The following is a 19,715-nucleotide window of genomic DNA, read 5'->3' on the forward strand; positions in this document are numbered from 1 at the left end:
GGGTGTGTTCATGTAACCCACGATGTTACACCACCGTTTGGGAACGCTGCTACTACGTATTAAAACAATCTCAACAGCGATTTAAAAAAAAAATGTTCTACCCAACTTTTATTTAAACTTTTTTTGTCATCCTTCGCTTTTCAACATCTGAACCAATTTATGCCAGTATTTTTATCTTTTAGTGTGACCACCCTTTTGTGGTTTAAATAGTTTGTGGTTTTTACACTGTTGATGGAGGCCTAAGACTGAATTTTGATGTGGATACTAGAAAAGATTCTTTCCTTCCCTGTGTCTTCTGGCGTGTATACATGTATTTGTGGGTGTAACTCCTCACAGTTTCTAGGCTATTATTGGCCTTGACCAATTTTAAAATGTGTCCCACCTTTTCAGTTGTCTTTGCTACCTGCTGTCCAATTGTCATTTAAATCCACATTTAGATTTCAGCACTGCGTGAGCTGATTCACTAGATTAGACATTACTTATTGTACCAGTCTACCCAACACAAGGTGAAACATTTGGTTCATTTTGGGATTTTATTGCTGGTTATTACATGGTACGGTGTTGATATACTATGTGCATTGTAATATACTACATGTAATATACTAGTTCAGGATGCTTTTATCACAACAGGTACTAATAATTTTTTTCACAAGTTGGCCTAAAAATTACTTTCCAGTCCTGGTCCGTTTGGTTTCATTCTCAGCTACATGATTTGAACCAAAGGGTTTGGGGATTTGGGTTAATTTTCACAGGCCTGGTGTCTGTGGCTGTGGGAAACACCGAGATATCGACAGTATTTTTTCATCAGTTGCAGCTAACAGGTCATTAAAAATGACTTGAAATAACTGAAATTGTGTCCTGTTCTGTCAGAGACAAGGAAGGTGATCCACAACATTGTAGTTACCCATCTGAATCAAGAAAAGAGAAAAAAAAATCCAAAATATTTTCTCATTTGGGCAGTTAAAGGCTATGTAATCTTTAAAGAACTTCAGTAAAAAAAATAGAAACTCTCATGCACTACAGATAATCCTGCAAATCACTACATTATTTTATGTGCTAAACTGAGTTATCTGCTTCACTTAGTTCACTAAGATTAATTAACCACTGCGATCTGTAGAAGACTGAACAAAGGTTGAAGTAACTAAATGAATTGAGTTTTAGTTTCTAGTCATAGTTTCCAGCTGACTAGTTTCTGACTGCCTTTGGCATCATTCTATGCATTTGCACGTAGGCAGAATTTATTCAGATTTTTTTTATATGCTGCATGTTGGAGGCCAGTAAGTGATCATTCTGACATCGTGCAAAGATAACTTGTTCCTAGTTCCATAAATAAGCAATAATTCACTACAGGAGATAGGCACATTTGCTACAAGTTATTAGTTCAAGGCTGAAAGTACCAAAAAATGCTGAGTTTAGAGTTGTTGGAGTTGAAGGCCTATGGATGTTATGGAATATAACACAAAGCAGATAGGACAGAAAAGAAAAGTAAAAAACAAATGTGCACAGTTTACAGTAAAGTAGAGAGGTGTCCTGTTGATCTGGTAGTCAGTACGGGTGCTTTATAGATCTCGGGTCCTGACTTTGATTCTGGGCTGTGGTGCCACCTGCATGGAGTTTCACAGTATGGATTTCTGCCAGGTTTTTTTATTTCCATCCAAAGAAATGCTGACCATGTGAATTATTGTTCCTGAATTATCCCCTGTCCTTGTGTTTGTGTGTGTGTGCCTTGTCGTGGACTGCTGTCCTCTCCAGGCTGTGATCCTGCTTTGTACCCTGTGATGGACCGGCATCCATCCAGGCTGTGGTCTTGCCTGTGGTGGAACATGCCTTGTCATTACAACCTTTGAACCTGCACTGGAGGAAAATCTACATGCCTCCCATACTGTCTCTGCTTTAGCCCCTCATCCAAGATCTGCTGAGAGCTCCTTAGTGCCTTATCGGAGTCACTGCAAGCTCATGGGCACCCACTCCTTTTGAGTGGAAAACTGCCAATGAACTTGATGCCGTGAGCCTACTTGAATCAGCCAGGATGAGCTCAAGCCAGATGTGAATTGCAGGCAGGTTCAGCTCATGACTTAGCCCAGGATTGAACCAGCTTCTTCTGAATTGTAGCCATTGGACCTGTGCTCTGGTAGCGTCCCTGCTGAGCCACCTGGCAGCCAATATAATCGTTTTCTACCCCTTAAACGCTCAAAGATTTGTAATGGCTCAGGAGATTTTCTGAGCAAATCTGTCATTTGTTGGAAGCGAAAAACAAACTCCTAGTAAACCACTACTAGTTCATCACAGGGTTCGATGATAAATGAAAGCCTGAAGACACTGCAGTTCCACGTCCCTGCTCTGGCAAGTTCCTGGTGCCCTGTGTGTGCAGTGCATCGTACACACAGTTGTGTTTAAGAATGGACAATACGATTCCATTTAAACAGCACTGCACTTAAAGGGGAACTACAATGCTATTTTCATGTTTTGGGGTTAGAAAGAATCGGCATTGATGAGTGCATTTTACACTGCAATAAAAAAACATAAAAATAATATATTAAAATAATAAAACCTCCAATTTACATCACAAAATAGACTAAATATCCAGGTATGCACAACATCATATTCTTCAATTCAGAACAAGGCAACAAAGCTTCCAGTAACGTATTGCAGCCATGACATGACATTGAAAACGAGTAGGTTTGTGAATACATCTCTTTTAATCCAATAGATATATAGCTTTTAATTTCAGCACGGTTTTTCTGACAAATACTACTTGTTAACACTGCATGCAGATCATGCTGGAACATCTCTGCGGTGAAATGTCTGCTGCACAACCTGTTTTTATTCGCTCCTGCATCGCATTACGTTAGACATTACGGAGACTAGTGAGTAGGAGGAACTCGGAACGCAAGTTTGCGACAACATAACGACTTACAATACTTTCTTAAAGTTCACAATTTTGGGCTTAATTACAAATTTGTCTTTTTTTTTTCTATAACGTCTGTGAATTTTATTTTGTTATCGAGATTTAAGAACCGGTCAGAGAAATTGGGTCTGCGGTTCCCCTTTCAAGGGGTGGGCTACAGAGCACTAGAACGTTAAAGGGGGAATTTTAACACTAACCACAAACCTTTTATCTAGGTACAAAGCCCAAAGAGAAGGCCTTTGAGTGGCTCGTCCCAGCGTCTTGTGAGCGACAGTACTATCCAGATGCAACACGATGAGCAGATCCCACTGGGGAAGTTCCCATGTTTGACTGGGTCTCCTGACACATGCTGGCTCGGCCTGATCATCCCTCCACAGCCCTGCGGCGGATGGCTGTCCTGCTGTGTGCTCCTGGAATGGGCTCCATGTTGCTGCCCCCTGTCCAGGAAAAGCAGCTTTCCCGTGGCGGAGGGAAGTCGTTCCAGGCTGTGGTCTTGCCATCTGCCCGCTGTTCCAAACTCCTGGGCGTGGGCAAGAGGGGTGAAGTCCAAAGTGTCCCAGGAGTCTGTGGCAAGCCCCTGCTGTGAGCCAGCCGAACGTTGTTTGACATCTTGGTCTGTAGCGCTCGGTGAGCCTCTAAGCAGCCCTGCAAAGATGGAGTTTTGCAGCAGTGTGATAACCAGTTCAGCTTGGCTGTGTTCAGTGCATTTCCCTCCACAGTTGCTCCAGTGGGCTTTGAGAGGGGGCAACTCGATGAGGAGGGGAGGTCCCACGGTACTCTGCTGAAAAAGAGCTGCTGCTTTTAGGTGCAGAGCGTCCCAGCTGTGGAGACCTTGCAGAAGCCTCATTTTCCCCAAGGGATATTGCAGTATTGAAGAAATAGCAGATTGCTTTAAGGATGCACTTTATCTACAAAAGTATATCTGACTATATATCTGACTATTGTTACATGGTATTGGGTTGAGTGCCAGATTACTTATTGTAAAAGGATGAAGGATACCCATTCTTTGTAGACCGTGAAAGGTAATTCAATTAAAGGAGCAAATACGTTGCTTCTTTTACTAAATTAAAAGGCAAACTAGTCCATGAAGTCCGTGTTGGATTTCGTTTTCCTATGGAAGTGGATTATACTGTAGGTTTATTAGTGAGAGAATTGCAATATGAGAAATAAACTTCCAAAATACTGTCAGCTCTGTTTTTATTTTTTGCTTTTGAAGCATTAGTTTGTATTGGCAAAGTACTTTGTCTATGATTTATATATATATGTTATATATTATAATATGAGTATCCCTGTAAAGTCAGTTTCTATGGTAAAATGGAATGTTGCACACTGAAGACTGAACATTCGTCATTTCTGGTTGACGTCCCATCGTTAGGAAAAAGTTGTTTGTGTCTGGCTCTTTCATAGCATTCTGTTGCATTTATATAAAAAATAAAAATCTGAATTTTAAGTTCACGTAGTAGTAGTTTATTCTCTGAGCCACTGGACTCCTTTTAGGAGAGAGCGCTCCAACAGTCCTTCCCAAAAGCACTTAGGAACGTTTTCAGCTCTATACAGTGTCAAAAATAGGAAGAAGTGAAACAGTTCCAGGTTGCAATGGTTAATAAAAGCACAAATACCTTCTCTGCAATATTTTTTTCTAAAGAATTTTTTTTAAAAAAAGGTCAACAAATGTTTGGGGAATTTGTTCTCCGTCTACCATCCCTGATTTTCTAAAAACTGCTCCCTGACACGTGGTAGCACAAGAGCACCAGGGTTGTGAGGTCAGAGGGAAGCAAAGCCACACAGATTGACCGTCTGCTCTGACGGTGTGGTCTGGTGGATCAGTTTAATGAAACGTACTGTAGGGGTGTAGGCAGGCCTGGACAAGGTTCCAAACCTCAGCTGCTGCTCCGAAAGCAAGCCCTGATCGGCCGTGGTCAGCTGACAATCAGGAAAAACAACCCCTTCACCTTGTGCACTTTATGGTGTTTTGTAATTAGTAGTAGCATTAATTCGAAACTTCAGTCTCAGGTTAAATTTGGGGGGTTCTAATTGGGAGAGAGTTTCTTGAACTTTAAACCATTAAATAGGAATAATATTTTGGTTAGAATTAGGAGCTGTGTCACTGAAGAAACACATGCAAAGAAACACATGAAAGTTAATGTCCCACTGAAAGTAGAGGAAATAAGTTCAGATGCTGAGCCTCCTTCATGCGTCAGCAGGTATGAGATGCTTTTGCTTAAGTGTTCAGTTCAGTAGAATTTGAGCTCTGCTGATAGATGTGACCACAGTATTAGGAATCTGCATACGAGAGACATTCAGTGTAATGTGAAGTGAAGTTTATGGATGTTTTTTATATGTAGTGCCTTGTTTAGCTTAATGGATGAGGATTCATTTTTTGTAACTCTAAAAAGCATATGTGAAAAAGCAGTTTTCCTGTTCTGTGATTTGTAAAAGTGATTTTTTCCCTTCATCTGGGCTTGTAAGTGTTGAACAGTTTAAATAAAGAATAAGGGATTAATGAAAATTCTACTTTCAACAGCTGGTAAACTGATCTCAACTCAACAGCTGTCACAGCCGGCATCCTCTAGAGTGAATGAAATAACTTTTATGGTGATGGTATTTGAATCCTGACTTCATAAAAATCTTACTTAAACTTGTAAGTGTCTGGCAAAGTTTTGAGAACTATCATACTCAACATCTTAAGAGAGTGAACTAACTTGGTACAACTCAGAAATTCAGAATTTGGAATGAGGCAGCTATTTGATGTTCCAGCAGATTCTCCACAGAGATTACTTCTAAGAGGTTTTGGGGCATAAAACTGTCTTCTTTTCCTAAAGTGAGAAGAACAGTTAGAGCATAGCTACAACGAAGGGCCTTGATGAGCATCGCTCCACTCCTTGAAGGCACATGATAATCTGAAAACCTCAATTTATAGAAAAAATTTCTGTCAGGAGTCCAGCCACCAGCTGAAACCAGCTGATCATCACTTCATGATAGAGGTAGCTAAAATAAGAAGGTGGGTCTAAAATTCTCCTGAGTACATTCTTATGATGTTTTATTGATCATTGATTTATTTTTGTCTAAAGTCATATAGTGCAGAGGCCACCTTGATTTCAGTGTACTATCTCGAAGTGATATGCAGAGAAATGCTAAAGATCTTCTCATAGCATGAGAACTGATGTTTTTTTTGTCTGCTTTTTTCTACTTCGCTTGCTTAATTATTCTAAAATGATAACTGCTGATACAGGCATTGTGAACATGTCTGTTAGAAACAAGTTTTGTTATACAGGTGCTCAGTGAATTCAGCTGTTTGTTCAGTGTATAGCTTCCTGGGCATACATATAAATAGGTTTGCTGATTGTTGAGCACTGCTATTGGTGGGATAATAAAATAGTGAGCTTGAGTTCTATTTCGGGTATGAGCAAACTAGTCCAGACAACCCAGGAAACCAGTTTTTTGACAGGCAGACGATAACCTGGAAGGCAGTTATATCACTCAGCTCCAGGACCACCAGTCAGATCCATCTGTGCAACTGTCTCAGACTGCTGCAGAAATAATACATCCCAGAAAGAGCCACCCTATATGCATCAGCTGAATGACTTACCTATGCCTGCCTTGATATATTGGTCATGACTGGCTGATCTTTGCCAGCTGGCTGCAGTGTCACTGGGAGTGTGGTGGAACATCCCACAGCAGTCTGTCCAGAGGCTGATCGGGTCTGTGTATCAGTGCCAACGGCATTGTATTAATGCTTAATTTGCTCATTTTGAATGTACCACAGTTTTATATTGAAACTGTTTATGTTCATGTTTTCAGTGATTTAGAACTACATGTAGCTTTTCTGGGTGGCACAGTGATTAGTATTGCTCTTTTGCAGCACTGGGGCTCTGAGTTCAATTCTTGGGGTGCTATGTGTGCAGAGTTTGTAAGTTCTCCCTATGTTCACACAGGGATCTCCTGGGTACTTTGATTTCCTTCCACAGTCCACAGACAAACTGGTATGTTAATTAGCTTCTGAGAAAATTGGCCCTGATGTGAGTATGTGTGTGTCAGTGTCTGTGTGTGCCCTGCAATGGACTGACATCCTACCCAGGATGCCTTGCACCTGTGCTTGCTGGGATAGGCTCTGACTCCCTCTCGACACTGAATTGGATAAAGTGGTTAGAAAATTGATGGATGTTGCTTTTCTTTTGTGCATGATTATATGTTGTATTATGACCCTTATTACTGTTATGAATGTTATTACATCACATGGTTAGAAACTTTCTACATTTAAACGATTTTGCGTTGTCACCCAAAATCGCATAATTCCCTGCGATTTTGAGACAGAACAAGATTTTAAAGTAACTGAAGTACATGTGTATTTTGGGCCCTAAACCTTTGCTAAAAAATGAAAGCACCTTGAATGTTTTCAATTTAATTTAAATCAGAAATCCTTAATCAAAGCTTCATTTACATAGTCTTCATGATATTGTCCTAGTTTGCACAGCTTGCTGATTAAATAAGCAATCAGTTATACACTGTTCCTTCTTCCTTTTGCAGATGCACACGTTTTGATTGGTAGTCAATGAAAATTAAGATTATTCTGTAATCAAGACAAATTGCATCTTTTAAAAATGAACATTTGCAAATGATCAAGTAAAATGATATTTTGATTGAATTTTTTTAAATGAAAATATTTCACCTAATACATATTTTTTGCGTTGTTAATGCACGTGATCGTATTTAGAAAATGTATACCTAATTTACACATTCGCTTAGTTCAGTTTCAGAGCAACTTCAAAAGTGTTGTCTCGAAATGTAAAGGGAGTACAGAACCTAGGAGCAATTCCATATAAATTAAATGTTTAGGAGTTTGTTTTTTATAATATCGTATTGAAAGAAGACAGAATATCAGTTTAACATGAGTGTCAATTAAAGTAATGAAGTAATTTAATTGTTTTGTCGATGGAGTTTTCTAGTTTCTAAAGCACAAACACACCTAATCAAGATCCGATTGCGTTCACCCCCTCCCATCGATTGAGTAGTCTTTTATTTGCTTTTGACTTCATCGAGACATAACTAGCCGCTGAATGGCATGTCGAGTTTGTTCCCGTCAGGTTGCAACCGAGTTAATTTTTTTAGTTGTGGAAGATGTCATCATGTATGGTTCAAGGACAACATTGTGCTTCACTAAATTTTTAACAAATCAAAACTATTTCAGTTGTGCAGTAGCAAAGTGTATTGCTATCACAAACCCCCCAAACCGATATTATTCCCCAGAGTTAAGGAGCAGTCCGGGAGAAACCGTACTATGTATTAGAAATGGTAACATTAGCAGCTTCAGAGTCATTTTTGAAAGAACAATTGGGACATCTAGCATTCATTATGGCAGCAAAAACCTTTTAAAGAAGTTCGCCAAGAAAACGAAGTGAGTATTTTTAGAGTTTCAATACTCTTTCACTTTAACATCTATTAGTGATCCAAAATACAAATAACTTAAAAAGTGCAAATGTTAAGTCGCTTCCTGATATTATATTGAAATCAAAATATTAACTGCTGTTGCAAATTATCAATGAGCTGATCGGTAGCAATAAAAAGCCAATCTTTTCAAAAACACAATAATATAATATTTAAATAAATGATGGATATTCTGGTGGAGCTGTAAAATAAACGTATTTTGTGAATGAAGCGGGATTCTAATAGTTATTTACTGTATTTATCTGCTTGTCCTTAAAAACGGCTTGTTCTCAGAAAATGCTGGGAAGCTGGTGAAAGAGAATAATTTATTTCTAGCGTGGAGTTTTTATTTGTGTCGGGTTTACCCTTAAGACCCTGGGGGTGACTATTGCCAAGGTTTTTCAAATTGTGGTCGATACAGTATCTACACTTCATTTGTAATTTGAGTATTTAAACTGTACGGAAAAGTTGTAATGAATGTATCTTTCAAGGAGTTTTCACATAATCAAAACATTTTCATCATTTTTTAAAATTGTTACAGAAAGAAGTTTTGGTATGAATCCCCAATCCTTGTCTCTAAGCCGGTAAGCTTTAAATACTGTTTTTGCTTCTAAATTACATTTATTTGGGCTTAATTACACATGTGATGTCCCATTGTTGATACTTTAACCAAGTGTTCTTTTTATTTAAAAAAAAACAAACAGGTTGTGATATTTCTAGCATGTGTTGCTGTGTGGTGTTGGTCTAGTGTTACTCTGATGGATCACTGAATCAACGGAGCCTGTTTTATTTTCACCTCTGCTTCATAGATACACAAACCATCCACTTCCCAGGATGCTGTGAAGTTCACTCCACCTCCCAAAACTAGAAGAGAGGACAGCATACGAATGAGAGCACTGAATTCCATTCTGTACAGGGCCATCAGTGACCTGCTGAGCTCTAATGAAGTCAGCTCTGAAATCTGTGAGCTCAATCTTGAAATTTCCAAGGTGAGTGCCCTGTCGCGTACTCTTTGAAGGATTTGTTTTCATGTCTTTTCTTCATGTAGGTTCCTGGCATAGCTAGAGACGGAGCCCTTTTATATTTTATTAATTGCATACCTCTTCCCAGGCTACGCCAAGGGAGAGCGTGCTGTCACAGGATCTTGTACTTATTAATCTATAACTGCAGTTTCCCAAACCTTCATTTTTTATTTCCGCACCAAAGTTATTTTTTCTCTACTTTTTATTTGCAATTCCGTGTTGTTGTTTTTTTTCATGTTGAGATTCATCGTTGCAGCCAGTTACTAGATTGGTTCCCTTTTATCCCGCAAGGTCTCCCTGCCCTTGGATTTCTCCTGCTGCCGTGTTTACTGGAAAACGAGTGGGATCTCGAAGACTGATGACCTGATTCAGCAGATGCTGGACAGGAGCGCCCCTCGTGTTCGGTAATGAATTACCTGTGGCATCGTGGTGGTCCCTAAACTGTGCTGTTGAGACTGCTTTAGTAGGTGCACCTGGTGCACTCATCTTTCTTTATAATACCAGCCTCGTGTATTGCCCATTATTCCACCTTGAGTGGTTTAGTAACATTGTATGATTGCCATTTTTCATACTGAAATGCCTTACTGGCAGTGCCAGAGCTTGCCCAAGCTGAGGGCAGTGCTGCTGTGGTTCTCTAGAATGTAGGACCATGTTTTAATGTTTTAAATCCTTTATTAAAGGATTTATGGTATTATAGTAATGTAGATTTTTCGTGGATGTTATTGCACAAACGCAAACATAAAAGAAATCTTTGTTAGCGCTCTCACAACTAGGTGTGCAGTGCTAATTCTGGATTTTTACACTATATTGGCCGTGGCTCCTCTCTAGTACAATAAGATCCTTTTACTGGAATTTAATTCATGCCTTGAATGTCACCTGCTGTCACTGTGGCATGGTCTTTCTGCATAGGTGTGAGCGGTATAAATGGACAGGGAAGACTAGGGCCAGCTGGCATTTCTCAGCACTGTCTGCACAAACACAACGCAAAGTGCTTTTAGCTCTTCCCTGGGATAGTGTTGTTTCTCTAAGAATGGGAACTATGGGGGAGTGCAATTAAAACTGAGAGCTGTAGGCAGACCTATACCTGAAGGGTTGTAGGAATCTGGATTAACTTATCTTGCCTTGCTGTTGAAGCCTGTATCCTGATTTCCTTCAAGAAACAGCTGGATGAAATCCTGGGGTCAATTAGATTAAACAATTACTAAACGGCCCAGATGGGTCAAGCAGCCTCCTCTTGTCTGGAACCGTTTTTATGTTCTCATGAATGTGTGCCGTTACAAAGGAAAATCTGTTCTAGGAGACTTCGCTGGTTAAAGGAGAACTGTGGAAAAATCAAGGGAAGATACTTTCATTTTCCCACTAATAATTGCCATGTTTGATTTGAAATATTCTTATTGTAGGTACCTTCTCATTGCACACCAAGTCCTTGGCAGTGTGCCCCCTGTGACTTTCATAAAAGACAAGGAGTATGCAGCAGTCTTGGAGGTAACACTTCTACTGTTGTTATTATTTTACTGAGAGCAAATGGGAGATGTTTAAAACAGCATTGTTTGGATTTTTTATCTCAGGATTTTGAAATGGGAGCATTTATTTTCATTAAATAATTTTCTGAGTGTAAGCACAGATAGTTTTGAACATTGTTTCAAAGGTGATTTTTACTTTAAAATGTACTTTATTTTAAAATACTTTGAAAAGGTTCCAAAATATTATTCAGTGCATTAAACTTCTTTCCACCCTTCCATTTTCTAAGGGCTGCTTCCAATTCAGGGTCATGGGGGAGTCAGAGTCTACCCAGGCAAGCATTCACATATATAGTATAAACTTGAATAGTTTAAATGTAGTGTACTGGATTACTTTAAAAAATAATTTGGATAGCAGGGGTATTCCAATGATATTAGCAGATGCAATCTGCCTCCTAACAATGGAGATCCCAGGCAAATTGTTTTTTGTTTTGTACTTCTTAGACGTTTGGGCTTTTCTTTATGCAATAGCATCTGATTGTGGTATTTTACAGTGTCCGTCTAAGTTAGACTCTATAAGCCTTTGTTTAAACCTGGTGATACCAGTATCTGCTGGTTTTGTCTCTTTTGAAAATGAGAGTTCTCGTTTATACCTTTGAACACTTGTCTAACGATTTGCTGGCATAACACCTTTTCCTTGTTTCTAAAAAAGGTTATTTCAAGTTTTTGGTGTTTTTCATAGTTTCGTTTCTCTGTCACATACCGGCCATCTTTTTCTAGTCTGTGTTTGCCCAGTCTGCCCTTTTGTCTCTGCTCAGTCCCCTGCTCTCTGTAGTCTGGGTCACCTGGATTGCCTGACCTCTGCTGCTCATTTGAATTTCCAGTTCTCTCTGACTCATGTATGCCAAGCAGCTCTTCCTCTTCCAGCAGCCATATCACCCTGCAACTCCCAACTGGCTGCCCACTGAAGCTCAGCAGGTGTGAGCCTGGTCAGTACCTGGATGGGAGACCTCCTGAGAAAGCTAAGGTTTCTGCTGGAAGAGGTGTTAATGAGGACAGCAGGGGGTGCTACCCTGTGGTCTGTATGGGTCCTAATGCCCCAGTATAGTGACGGGGGCACTATACTGTAAAGAGGTGCCGTCCTTCAGATGAGACATAAAACCGAGGTCCTGACTCTGTGTGGTCATTACAAATTCCAGGTGGGGGGCATATATTGGTAATGGTGTAGGGGAGTCCATATTACCTGTAAAGTGCTTTGACTGGAGTGTCCAGAAAACAGCTATATAAGAGTAAGGAATTACTATTATTCCTTTTCACTCGCTCCCTTTCTCTGCTCGTGCTCAATTTTAATGTTTTTGTTTGTACCCCCGACACCCTTCCTTACTCTCACCCCCTCCTGTATCCAGTCCTTCTTCTCTCCCAATCCTTACTCTCGCTCCCTCCTGTATCCAGTCCTTCTTCTTTCCCAATGCTTACTCTCACTCCCTCCTGTATCCAGTCCTTCTTCTCTCCTAATGTTCCCTCCTGCACTGTCTGCTCATGTTCTGCTGCACACTTGTCACTCTCATTTCTTGTGCTGCTTATGTTCCTCCCTGGCGCCCCCCTGTGGTGAAACCAGATGCCTAGGAGCATCAGGACTGCACCATCTCTGACCACTTTCCAGCTTCTCCTCAAAACCCCCTGTTCCTAATGTACTATGACCTGTCCCAGCTTTTGTAGTAGGGGAAAATATTCTAGATTGGAGTTTCAATACATCGACAAAAACCCTTGTCCCAGAGTGAAACATGTTTTTTACAACGACAAGTGCTGCCCAGATACGCCCCTACAGCTTGTCTGAACAATTCGTTTTCAGGAGCTGATGTAGAAAAGAAGGTAGGATGTGAAGTCTGTGAGGCTTACAGGCTGTAATCACAAACCCCCTGACCCTACCCACCACCCCGGTTTCTGACAGCTGCCAGACTAGGCTTGAGAAGGGCCTCAGCTACTTTGTAAACCAATACATTTCTGAATCAGTGGAATTATTTACTTATTGTGTATTAACATTGAGAGTGTTGCTGACTTATATTGGCTTATATTATATTGTCTTATGGTATAACTTATTATATATACATATAATGTTGAATACTTGAATTTGTGCCACACCAGGCAGCTTCAACACTGTTCCTTTTTGTTATTTTGAACGTAAAGTTGGCTTAGACAGATCATACTTAACAAATTAATTATGTAGTTAAGGGTCTGAATGAGTCACTCAGAGCATGTTTGGAGGCCAAAATAGAGCACACAGTGGTCCTGGTATCCAGGGACAGGTTTGCTCTGTAGAGGAGCAGTAGAGGCTAATTTGTGTGGATATTGCCGTCTTCAGGTTGAAAGACTGTTAAAGACGGCAGATTTCGGGCCCAATGAGAACACGGAAGAACCTGAGCAAATCTTGACAGACGGGAGGTGAGGCCTCTTTAAATAAAGATTGTTGTTTTGTGTGGACATTTCAGCCCAGCTTTGTAACCGGTTTGTCACTCTGTTCGAAAGCAGATCTCCTTCCACTGCGGAGCAGATGCTGAACACCAGACACCAGTCAAAGCCCGTGTCGTATTTTAAGCTGGAGATATGTGTTGTTAATAGGTGTATGTGCACTACCATTGTTGAACATTATTAGTTCCTTCAGTGAAGTATAAGATTGTTTTTTGTTTTGGAGAATAACTTCAAGAGAAGTGCAGTGGCTTTGTAGCTGTTTCCCTGATGAAGTGCCCAAAGGCTGTGGGATTGTTTTTAATTTTATTTCAGTCTAGACAGCCTTCTAAATGTGGGAAATGTGTAAACTGGCTACATCGGTATGACACACAGCTTGAACTTCTAGTGTGGATTTTATTTTGCAACCCTTTCTTTTTTCTCCAAAATGTTTATTCTTAAAGCCACAATGAAAGGGTGTTATTACGTGAAATTACTATTACTATTACTATTTGTTTATTACTATGAAACAAATGTTTTAGGAAAGTTCAGGATAGATATAGGATTTTCTTTTGATCTTAGCGACGTTTTGATTCAGGACATTCACTGATGCGGTAGTGATTTTATTTTAGACCTGTGGAACTTGATGATAAATTAAATGCCATACCAGCTCTTCTTTGTACTGTTTCTGTTTGTCTGTTGTGTTTATTTTAAGAGACCTGAGTCTTAAACCAGTTAGCGATTCCATGTTGGTGCACGTAAAATATAAAACAATAACTGGCAGTTCCGAATTTCCTGATAAATTGTGTTCATGTGTGGAATTCTATTTTCAACCCCATCTCTACACTAAGACTCTGTGCTGTTTCTTTCTGTAGGGAACCTGTCTGTCTGATATCCCCCTCAGAGCAGCCTGCCACTCCCAAACCATCGGCTGTGTTTGGAATAGACCATGAGGCACTGAACAGGCAGATCATGGCCTATAAGCAGAAACCTAAGGAAGCTCTCACAGAGACTGCTCAGTCTGGGCTCGCTGAGCAGCAGCAGGACATGCTGGCCGAGCTGAGGAAGCAGAAAGAAATCCGCAAGAAGAAGAAGAAAAACGCCAAGCGCTATAGAGATGACGACATCACTCCTCAGGCTTATCTCCTGGAGAGATACGGTCAGAGGGTGGGCAGGGAGGAAGAGAGTGGGCCAGAGTACAGCGCTGTGGACTGGGAGATCAAGGAATTAATGGCTGAAGAAGACCAAAAAACCAGATCATGACACTGTTGGCTCTTGATTTGTTTTGTCTTTCATTATCTGGTGATTCAGTTTGCTTACTAACTTTTTGTTTCAAATAAATATTGCTCCTTTCCATAAACTTGGTGTTCAACTTGCTGTGTTCACTTCTACGTGTCAAACCGAGCATTTACTTTAACTGCAGTTTAGAAAGACAACACGTACATCAATTGAGATGGAGGGGTATTAATTAAAAATGAAAGCTTTTTAAGTATTCTACTCCACACACACACACACACAAGAATTTCCTGGATTAAAGATAAAATAGTATCCACGACTCAATTACATTAATAATAACCTCGTAAAGTGCTGTCCTGTGTACGTTACCTTCTGTATTTAGGATAAGTATAATTTAAATATTTCTTATTAAATATATAATGATATTTAAACAGAAAGTTTAGACAACAACGTACATTAACAGTATTGGATTTCTGCAAAAGAGCCTACGCCCCCCGCCCCCTCTGATAGTCAGAAAAGACTAAAAACTCCTAAATTAATTTAAAGGATCTCCAACGATTATCTCGTCAAACACAAAAGTGCGCGACGTCCCCTTATAATGACGCAAGCGGATGCTGTGGTTTACGTATATTTAAAGTGCCTCGATAGTGCTATTTTTCTAGAAAGGAATAGCTTACGTACGTATTTTTCTCAGTGTAAGCTTTGTACTGGAGGAAGCGAGAAATTTAAACGATAGTAATTAAGTTGAGGTTATTTTTTTTTTTTGCAAAGGTGTGTTTTGTACAAGGTAAGGGCTTTAATCGAAACTGAGTTTTCTTGTGTCGGATTTTGAGAACCGAGCACATGCAAATAGAATAATCGCTGTACTAGTGGATATTTTGTTTCGATTAGGAATATCTGTATTTATCAGCTGTTGAGTAACACCTTTATCAAGCATTTGGAAATAAATGGTTTAATTTTTTTATTCCATAAAACCTAACCCCTGTGTTGAGATTGCCTATAGTCTTGTTTATGAATTGAAAATGTTTTGCACCATTGTAGTTTCAGGTCCCGTTCTAATACTATCATCCGCGCATTTAAACGAGTTAACAACTGACCGTGCGAGTTTTAGCTCACCTAGAAAGTTTGTCTCGTTGCATTTATAATCTTGCCATTGACCTTTTTTTAAAACATTATTTTTCTTGTAGCTACTTTGCTTTTTCTATCTTAAACGGTCTCGTATTTATCTTTTGTTGTGTACAGTCTCCTTTCCTTTATTATTGAATTTGAGTGGACATTCAATAGAGGAATGCTAACGAAAAGAACATGAGTAAAAATCCAACTTTGAAATTTAAAAGGAGGAAGTTTTTCGGGCCCTGGTGATAACTTTTTGACCTAATTTAGCACTGGGTAGTCCATGAGTGGTAAACCACTTGTTTCTTTTTCTGTGGTCGGATTAATCTTGGCACTTGGAAAGCTACTGCCTCGCAGTGATTTGGTTCTGGATCTGATTCTGGCTTGGTTGCCTTCTGGAGTGTGCAGCTCTTTATCCATGTCGATGTGGGTTTTTTCCAGGTGTTGCCTGAAAAAACCTTAGTTGCCAAAAATCAGTTCATGAGGAGAGGATTAGTTTGAGAAGTCACATAAGCAGTGCAGTGCTCCCTGTCTGTGTGCCATCAAAGTCGTTGAACATCTGGGTAAATGTGTCCTTCTCTGTCTGCTCCCTCAGGTGATCCAGGATGTCGTATATGCTTCCCCATCTCCACAATGGCTGGCAGGTAGACCAAGCCATCCTGTCTGAGGAGGATCGAGTGGTCGTGATTAGGTTTGGTCATGACTGGGACCCTACCTGCATGAAAATGGATGAGGTTTTGTACAGTATTGCTGAAAAGGTAAGTTTGTACTGTAACTGCAGACTTCTTTCTACTTTATTGGATTAAAACAAAACCCCAAAAGGCCTATTTTTCTACCCCCAAATTAAATAGGTATCTGGAAAAAAAATAGTGAGAATCATTCATCCAGAACTTGCATTCTTTATATGGGTAATATAAGTTGTTCAATGAACTCTAAGATCAATGAGATTTATTGTGCTTTTCTATAAACTGAGTAGTATTGCTCATTTCCATTAAAACAAACCACCAGTAATTCATTTATTCCAGTGGCTTTGCTTTCCTTTTTCTGACATTGGGCCATTATACCTTTTTCAGGTGAAGAACTTTGCTGTGATTTATCTAGTAGACATCACGGAGGTGCCAGACTTCAACAAGATGTACGAGTTATATGATCCATGTACTGTCATGTTCTTCTTCAGGTGGGTATCTTTTGAAATCTTTTATTTGGACTATTGATGTGAACACCATCATCACAATTGGAGATTTTTGTCACTGCATGACTGTCTTGTATCAAGTTCAGACGACAGTTCTTTGAATGTCAAGAATTCAAATAGAGTAGATACTGGTTTGGAGCAAAACCTTGTAAGAGCAACTGCAACTTAAAATCAGCATTTTCCCATCCATCTGTTTACCTTGCTCATTATAACAACATTCAACAGCACCAGTTCTGTCACAATCTGTTCTTTAAATGTACATCAAGCAAATGATGGAGATCTGCATGTTTATACTGCAATGTACTCTATGTGCTTTATTATTCAGAAAGAGAAGAACTGGTGTACTTAAAATGTGTGCAAGTACATTTAAAACCAAAAATAAATGGCCTTCTCTTGTGTAAGACTTAGTTTAGGCAGCACATTGAATTGTCAACTTTTGTCCAGTGCTGCACCCTCCTGCCTTGTCTTTGGCTACACAGTGAATCATTGCATACTTAGCTTTTCTCAACATACAAAATGCTGTGACACCTTTTGCTTAAAATGGCAAGAAACACAAAGTAACATTCAGGTACGTTCTCAGCCTGCAGTGGGACCAGTGAGTGTAAGTTTAATAAGGAATGACATAGTGCTGTGGGAGATTGAGTGCACAGTTTTCAATAACCAGCATTGTGCACATGCCTGGGTAGAATGAAGACCTTTTCATTCAGGTGATGCCCTCTGCCTAGGCAACGTGTGAGTGTTCTGCAACTCAAACCTCCCAAATTATACAGCAGGCATCTCAAACAGTTTCTGATGTCTTCTGTTTTTCTGTTTTTTGTGCTATCCAAACTGTTACATAGTTGGTGTAATTATCTAAATCGCCATCATTGCAGTACTAATAATTGGGATTGTAGGTCTTTTATAGGTAATCATACCCTTAATGAAATTAATGTTTTTAGTAATCAGCTGTAAAATATTTTTTAAGACCTAAATAAATTTACTGTTAAGGGTGTATAAAAAAACAAGAAGACTGGGGATTTGAGTTTGTATAGTTATGTACAAAATCTCATAAGTCCCCTTTGAGGTCAATTGTATAGGAAGATGTTGATAGATCGTTTGCTTTTTCCCTTTGACTAAAGGTTGTGGAGCTTTTACTTTTTCTTTACAGCTGTTTAAACACTTGTAAATCTAAACTCGCAGCATCTGTGATATTTAATTTAGGGGAAAAAAACATCTGATATTGCCAAGTGCTGACTTGTTTTAACTGTCCAAAACATTCAGCTTATTCGTTATGTCATGGCAAAAATACTAATGTTGAAAAGGAGTAAGCTTTTTTTATAGTAAAGAACGTTAACCATTCTTATGCTCACTGAAAAGTTCAGAGCTGTCATTCACTGGAAACCTTATTTTTTCAGGAACAAGCACATTATGATTGATCTGGGCACTGGTAATAACAACAAGATTAACTGGACCATGGAGGACAAGCAGGAGATGATAGACATTGTGGAGACTGTTTACAGAGGGGCACGGAAAGGGCGAGGTCTAGTAGTGTCTCCCAAAGACTATTCCACCAAATACCGCTACTGATTCCCATGGCCTCTCTCTGGGCTACCCGTGCTCTCGTTGGGATTGCAGCTGGGACTTGACTATGGTGCTTTTTCACCTCAATGTGCTGGGAATTTAAGAAGCCACTCGCCACCAGTCTACTTTGGTTTTTTTCTTACTAAGACAGTATCACCTCTTGGGATCATTATAATTGAAAGTGGCTATTTCAGTACAAAATATTTATTTAGATTTTGATTGAATTTAAGTGTCCTTTTGTACCTATTAAAACCATGTGAGCCTATAGTGACTGAAATGTTTTTGTGTTTGAGATTCAATGACTTTTTCAATGTTGTATTAGTTTTATTCAATGTAGTAAATGTATTTTGTAGTACCTTTTAATTACCTTTAACTTTAAAAGTTGAGTTTTTACATGCTCACAATTCTTTCCTGAAAAAAGAATTAGATACTAGAAAAAACTTTTCTGTTTTATAAAGAAAATTATATATTAATTAATAAATTTAATTATAAGCATGGCAAGTTTAAGCAGCAATTAATTTTAAAGATTTAGGTAAAAATCTAATCTAGATTGGGCAAACAGCTGTCACTGACATTTCATACAGTATAGACAAGGGCAGAGTGTTGAAAAGTAAGCTGGGACAGAAACATAAAGGGCAAACAATTTATATAGGGGTTGTGTTGATTGTTACAATTGTGTGTGGCAGTAGTATACCTCATCTAAAGAATAACTTAGGTATTACAAATTAAGTCCTTACTCCTTTATTTACATTGTGCAACACAAGCAGCACTTGAAGGAAAACAAAAGGAATATTCAGTTTAGTTTGGCCCAGTACTGTGGTCACCTTCATACTAGATAATATGGTTGCTAAATTCTCTTTATTCTCTTCCTTATATTCACTAACACATCACCCTCTCCCTGAAGTCCCACTTAATTCAACTGCAATTAGAGAAGCCATTTCTCATTTCTCCGCCTGCTGTGCTGTGAAGCAAAGGCACAACATATTTAGATTTATTTTTGTGGAAGCAAGTGTATTTCAGAATACACAAATTTTGAATCCCGTTATTTTTTGTTAAACCCACCCAATTTGGAATAGACGTTTGTGTTTTTCACATCTTGGTTCACAAATTTGACTGCTGTAGCCACACACCGGGGAGAAGGAGAAGGTGTGGACTCCCTGAGCTGCTTGTTTTATAACACCTAGCCGTTAACACGGCCCCATATTGGATCAGTGCCAACGGGAGGAAGGGTGCATCAGTCACTCATGCACCTTCAAGCACCAGAGAGGCTGCAGGAGTTGCTGTACTGCTGTGAGAACACTGCAAGGCCAATCCCGGTCACAGTCAACTAGTGACATGACCCAGGCTCAAGCCTG

General features: G+C 39.4%; 2 protein-coding genes across 3 annotated transcripts; both read left to right on the forward strand.

Moving 5' to 3' along the window:
* The first annotated feature begins 7,952 nt into the window (after positions 1–7,952).
* rbfa (ribosome binding factor A) lies at positions 7,953–14,619 on the forward strand. The gene is made up of 7 exons (XM_088929764.1): positions 7,953–8,303; positions 8,874–8,916; positions 9,142–9,321; positions 9,646–9,758; positions 10,755–10,839; positions 13,177–13,256; positions 14,135–14,619. Exons 1-7 carry the CDS (start codon positions 7,966–7,968, stop codon positions 14,520–14,522), a joined length of 1,227 nt encoding a protein of 408 aa, XP_088785890.1. The 5' UTR covers positions 7,953–7,965; the 3' UTR covers positions 14,523–14,619.
* On the forward strand, positions 14,544–18,623 carry txnl4a (thioredoxin-like 4A). 2 transcript variants are annotated; one of them, XM_088929766.1, is made up of 4 exons: positions 14,544–14,561; positions 16,204–16,366; positions 16,682–16,785; positions 18,195–18,623. In XM_088929766.1, exons 2-4 carry the CDS (start codon positions 16,214–16,216, stop codon positions 18,364–18,366), a joined length of 429 nt encoding a protein of 142 aa, XP_088785892.1. In that variant the 5' UTR covers positions 14,544–14,561; positions 16,204–16,213; the 3' UTR covers positions 18,367–18,623. The 2 variants fall into 2 exon arrangements, with proteins under 2 accessions (XP_088785892.1, XP_088785891.1); XM_088929765.1 differs by lacking the exon at positions 14,544–14,561 and adding an exon at positions 15,114–15,282.
* Positions 18,624–19,715: the final 1,092 nt, after the last annotated feature.

The sequence above is a fragment of the Atractosteus spatula genome, chromosome 12, assembly GCF_055471065.1.
Source record: "Atractosteus spatula isolate fAtrSpa1 chromosome 12, fAtrSpa1.hap1, whole genome shotgun sequence".
Lineage (NCBI taxonomy): Eukaryota > Metazoa > Chordata > Actinopteri > Semionotiformes > Lepisosteidae > Atractosteus > Atractosteus spatula.